The following is a 4,550-nucleotide window of genomic DNA, read 5'->3' on the forward strand; positions in this document are numbered from 1 at the left end:
GCCTACCTTTTACAACTTTTCTATGCAAAGTGTATCCATCATTATAAAGGTTAATTACAGTTCAGATTATCTTTAACAGTCTGATTTCAGGTTATAATTTTAATGTTGTGTAGTGTTATTAAACCAACACAGACTTGCACTATAGCAGAATAATTTTATTTTGAACATTAACATTTTTGGAGTATTCATTAAAAGGAGAACATAAAAACGAGCGGGCTTTCTTATTTTTGGGCCAAGAAAAATCCTTGTGTGGAAAATTTGATGACAATTATTATAGTTGTTTACATAAACCTGCACAACTGAGAATTTAACAGGGATGCATTTTATTTTTTTAGTTTTTTTTCCAGAACAAAAAACTGACCATTTTACCATTTGTATTGAAAACATTGTTTTGTTACTCCACACTTTGAAAATGGTATGTTTAAACATTGTCATTTTCTTTTGTGAATCAGTGTTGGCTGTAAAAAAAACTCTGCCAGTGCCTCTCTGACTCTTGTTGGCTCAGCAGCATCTTGTGCCTCTCCATCTGCTATCCTGTTGTCCTGAAGAATAGCTTGACCAGGTTCCTCATAGGCCTCACCATGCTTCTCGCACACATTGTGGAGAGTGCAGCATGCACTTATGATGGTAGGGACAGTAGCGATATCCACATCCAGCCGTTTCCCCAGGCATCGCCATCGCCCCTTCAGTCGGCCGAATGCACATTCCACCGTCACCCTGGCTCTGCTGTGTCGCTCGTTGAAGTACCTTTGCTGCACTGTCAGGTTCCCTGTATCTGTGTACCCTTTAATCAGCCAGCTACGCATGGGGTACGCCGGGTCACCAAGCAGCATGATTGGTACTTGGACACCGTTGATCTCCACTGTGTCCTTTGGCAATGGAAAATAAGAGAAGTTGAATTTATTAATGTTATAATATGTTTCTGTAAACATTTTCATCTCCTTTTATATGTTGTAACAAAACTGCAATATTAAAGTGAGATACTGTTTCCAAATAGGATTTTGTGTGTGTGTGTGTGTATATATATATGTGTGTATATGAAAAACTTACTGGTGGAAAAAGCTCCCCTCTCTGTGCCAATGCAAAGACACAGGAATTCCTAAGAACCCTGGCATCATGGACACTTCCAGGCCATCCCGTGTAGATGTTGGTGAAACTGTTAGGGGGACATGTGATGAGTTACTTTATAATTTTGTCCATGTAAACAATTATGAAAAGAAACACAAATCAATTACTGCACTGTGCAACATTTAAGTGAATATGTAGGCTAAATTTGAAATGATCAGTAGGGAAATGTCAAAACAAACAGAGGGTTACTATAAACAGACTGGCTATCAGATTTTAATACCAGTAGGTATAGGTACAACAAGCCATACTGTATCACAAGGCAGCATTATTTAACTATTAATTATATAAACCTAAATCTGACTTTTCACTCAATGACGGCTAGCACAAGTAAAGTAAAGAAATTACAGGAGAGATATTATTTCATAATTGTAGTAGGCTTACCAGAACTCATGATCTACAACTCCCTGCAGAATAACCAAATGCCATCCTTTGCGATTGAAGTAGTCAACGTGATTTTCTTCTGGGGCAATGATGGGGATATGACTCCCGTCAATTGCTCCAGCGCACTGTGGAAAACCACACCTCATTTGGAAGCCTTGTAGTACCTTCTGGAGAGCATCTCCTTCGGGCAGTTTTATGAACTCGGGCATGAGGACTTGGTGCACGGCCTTGCAAAATTCGTGCACCATCGCGCACACAGAGGACTTGGCGATGCCAAACAGGTTAGCCAGCGTGCGGTATCCTGCCCCCGTTGCTAGCCAATACAGCCCAACTCCGACATGTTTCCGCACTGAGATGGGTCGCCTGAATTGAGTGTCCTGCCGTAGGAGTCTGGAGGAGAGTCGCTGACACAGATAATCAAAAGTTGCCCTCGACATCCGAAAGTTTTGAATAAACTGCGTTTCTGTGAAGCTATTCACAACACAGTCCCACCACTCCTGGCTTCGTCTCTGCATCCACACAGACCTCTGTAGTGAATTTGCAGCCATAACCCCGCAAAAGGCCAAAATAGCCAACTTGGCTCTCTTTCTATTCATTCTTCTCCTCCTCAGCACCTGTTCATTAATGTTACGGCTGCCATTACACAAACATTTTGAAATAAAAGCGAAAAGGATTACTTCCTCCATAACCTCCCTAACCTTAGTACAACAGCGTGCTGCGTCTGACGTCATTGTTATTGTTCTTCTGCGCATGCGGGTCAGTTCGAAAGCGCAAACAGTTCACACTGGAATCTGATATAGGCCAAAATTTGAAAGGTAATGTGAACAGACAAACAAAAAATCGGATCTGAGCAAAAAATCAGAATCAGGCATTAAGACTTGCGGTGTGAACGTAGCCTAACATTCTTCGCTGAAAATGTTCTGGGGCTGAGGCTATCCCAAAAGGAAGTCTGTTGAAATGGTAGCGTCCGAAAGGGGTAATGAAGGTTGTGTAGTGTGCTGACTCAGGTGACAATGGAACCTGTCAAAAACCTCTGTTTGCATCTAACTTACTGAAGACTTTTGCTCCAGCCAGGGATCCCAGTGTTCCACTGAAGGCAAGATGTACTTTTCTCTGCACACTGCTTCATTGAGGTGAGTGAGGTCCACACAAACGCGCACCAAGTCATTTTTGGTTGGCACTGGGACCATACCTGAGCACCATTCAGTTGGCTCTTTGACTATGCTGATTACTCCCATGGACTCCCATTTTTTCCAGTTCCTGTTTCACTTTTCCCAACAAAGGAATGGGGACACGTCTTGGTGAAGCCAGGGAAAAAGGTACAGCGACAGGTTTCAGCTTAATAGTATAAGGTTGCTGCATTAACCCCAAACCCTGACACAACTTTGGGTATTTCTCATTTAACACTTTCATGTCTATGCTATCTGCTCTAGACACAAGGTTTAGCTTGACACTTGCTTGCCTGCTCAACAGCGCCATGTGCAAATCTTCGATAACATACACGTTTTCTTCTATTTCTTCTTCACCTTTGCAGAATGTTTCTCTGCACATACCCAATACATTGGTCAACAAACAATGGTCTGTCTGGTTTGCATAACTCTGTCTCATTTTGGTTTATACAGTAGTACATCTTGGCTGGGATAACTGAAACATCAGCTCCTCTCCTCATCTTAAATCTGACTTAGTGGTTTCTGATTGTAAGATCTGCATACCAAGGATCTGAACCTACCTTCCACAGAACCAAGGAACATGGGTGTGTCATTACATTTCTCTGTTTCTATCACATGCACAGATTTAACAGATTTACACACCTTACTGTAATGCCCTCTTTTACCACAAGTATGACAGGTCACATCTTTTGCTGGACATTGTCCTTTAGCATGTGCAGGGGTTTTACCACATCTGTAGCAGGATCTCTCATTTGGTGTTTTGGACTTTGTTGGGTATTTTGGTTGAGTTGGGGACTTGTATTTTGGATGCTGTTGTTTCCTATATTTCGCTGACACAGCATCTATTTCCATGTTGCTTTCTCCTTTGATTTCTGTTTGTTGCCTTTTTATGACTTCTGACTGCCGGGCTTGATTTACCGCCTTCTCCAGCATCAAATCCTTGTCCATCTGTAATCTCTCAGCTAAACTAGTGTCTTTGAGTCCCACGACGAGGCGATCTCTTATTAACTCATCATGTAGTGCACCGTAGTTGCAGTTTTCCGCCAAAGCATAAAGCACGGTGACAAACGAGTCAACAGTCTCATTAGCTAGCAGCACTCTTTGATTAAATCGGGCTCTTTTGTAGACAATGTTTTTCCTGGGCACGAAATATATGTCCAAAATGTCTCTTACCGCTTGATGCTGTTGTCTCTGCACATCCGATAAAGCTTGACCTCGAAGAATGTCATCCGCTTCATCCCCCATACAATAGATGAGTGTGTTTACCTGGTTAGCCTCTGAGCTAAGGTGCAGATTGCTGGCTAATTGGAATCTTTCAAACCTCCGTATCCACATTTCCCATTGCTGAGGCTTAGAAAAATCAAATGCTTCTGGAGGCTGAATGGTGAATGTGGCGTTCGGGGGTGGATTAGCATTGTTGCCGCTATTTACTTGTAGCTGGGGCGGTAGCATGCGAGGCTGCGCATGTGGTGCACTAGCTCCCGCTTCGTCTGTATCCGACATCTTTTTCTCTGGATAAAGTCTTCTTTTCACTCCCAGGACAGCTTACTTTCTCTTCCTTAATTAAGCTCTTACTGCTAGCCCACTTCTGACACCATGTTGTGTTATTGGGCATAGATTCAAGCAACACGTTGTAGAGCAACTGAACAGCATTTATTTGCATCCTTCCAACTCACAGCCTTTCACATTCATGTTAGCACACAGTAGTACCCGTACTTCCTGTTAGGCCCTTCACAATAAAACAGATTACACCACACCTAGAGTTGCTAAAAGTAGAATGGGAGCCAGAGCCTTCAGTTATCAGGCTCCTCTCCTATGGAACCAGCTCCCAATCTGGGTTTGGGGGGCAGAAACTGTCACCGCATTTAAGAA

At 42.7% G+C, this 4,550-nt stretch overlaps 1 protein-coding gene across 1 annotated transcript; it reads right to left on the bottom strand.

Moving 5' to 3' along the window:
- Nucleotides 1-431: 431 nt before the first annotated feature.
- Nucleotides 432-3,916, bottom strand: LOC114564308 (protein ANTAGONIST OF LIKE HETEROCHROMATIN PROTEIN 1-like). The gene is made up of 4 exons (XM_028591571.1): nucleotides 3,852-3,916; nucleotides 1,510-1,899; nucleotides 1,051-1,156; nucleotides 432-869 (listed from the first exon to the last, which is right to left on the bottom strand). Exons 1-4 carry the CDS (start codon nucleotides 3,914-3,916, stop codon nucleotides 432-434), a joined length of 999 nt encoding a protein of 332 aa, XP_028447372.1.
- Between the last annotated feature and the right edge of the window lie 634 nt (nucleotides 3,917-4,550).

The sequence above is a fragment of the Perca flavescens genome, chromosome 11, assembly GCF_004354835.1.
Source record: "Perca flavescens isolate YP-PL-M2 chromosome 11, PFLA_1.0, whole genome shotgun sequence".
Taxonomy (NCBI): domain Eukaryota; kingdom Metazoa; phylum Chordata; class Actinopteri; order Perciformes; family Percidae; genus Perca; species Perca flavescens.

What these genes read in the sequence shown, in the direction of transcription:
- LOC114564308 (XM_028591571.1), bottom strand. Translation starts at nt 3,916, where the DNA reads ATGAAGCGGATGACATTCTTCGAGGTCAAGCTTTATCGGATGTGCAGA. An exon ending in AGAGACAACAGCATCAAGCG is followed by an intron (nt 1,900 to 3,851) that starts GTAAGAGACATT and finishes ACTCTCCTCCAG; the next exon opens with ACTCCTACGGCAGGACACTC. An exon ending in GTTGTAGATCATGAGTTCTG is followed by an intron (nt 1,157 to 1,509) that starts GTAAGCCTACTA and finishes TCCCCCTAACAG; the next exon opens with TTTCACCAACATCTACACGG.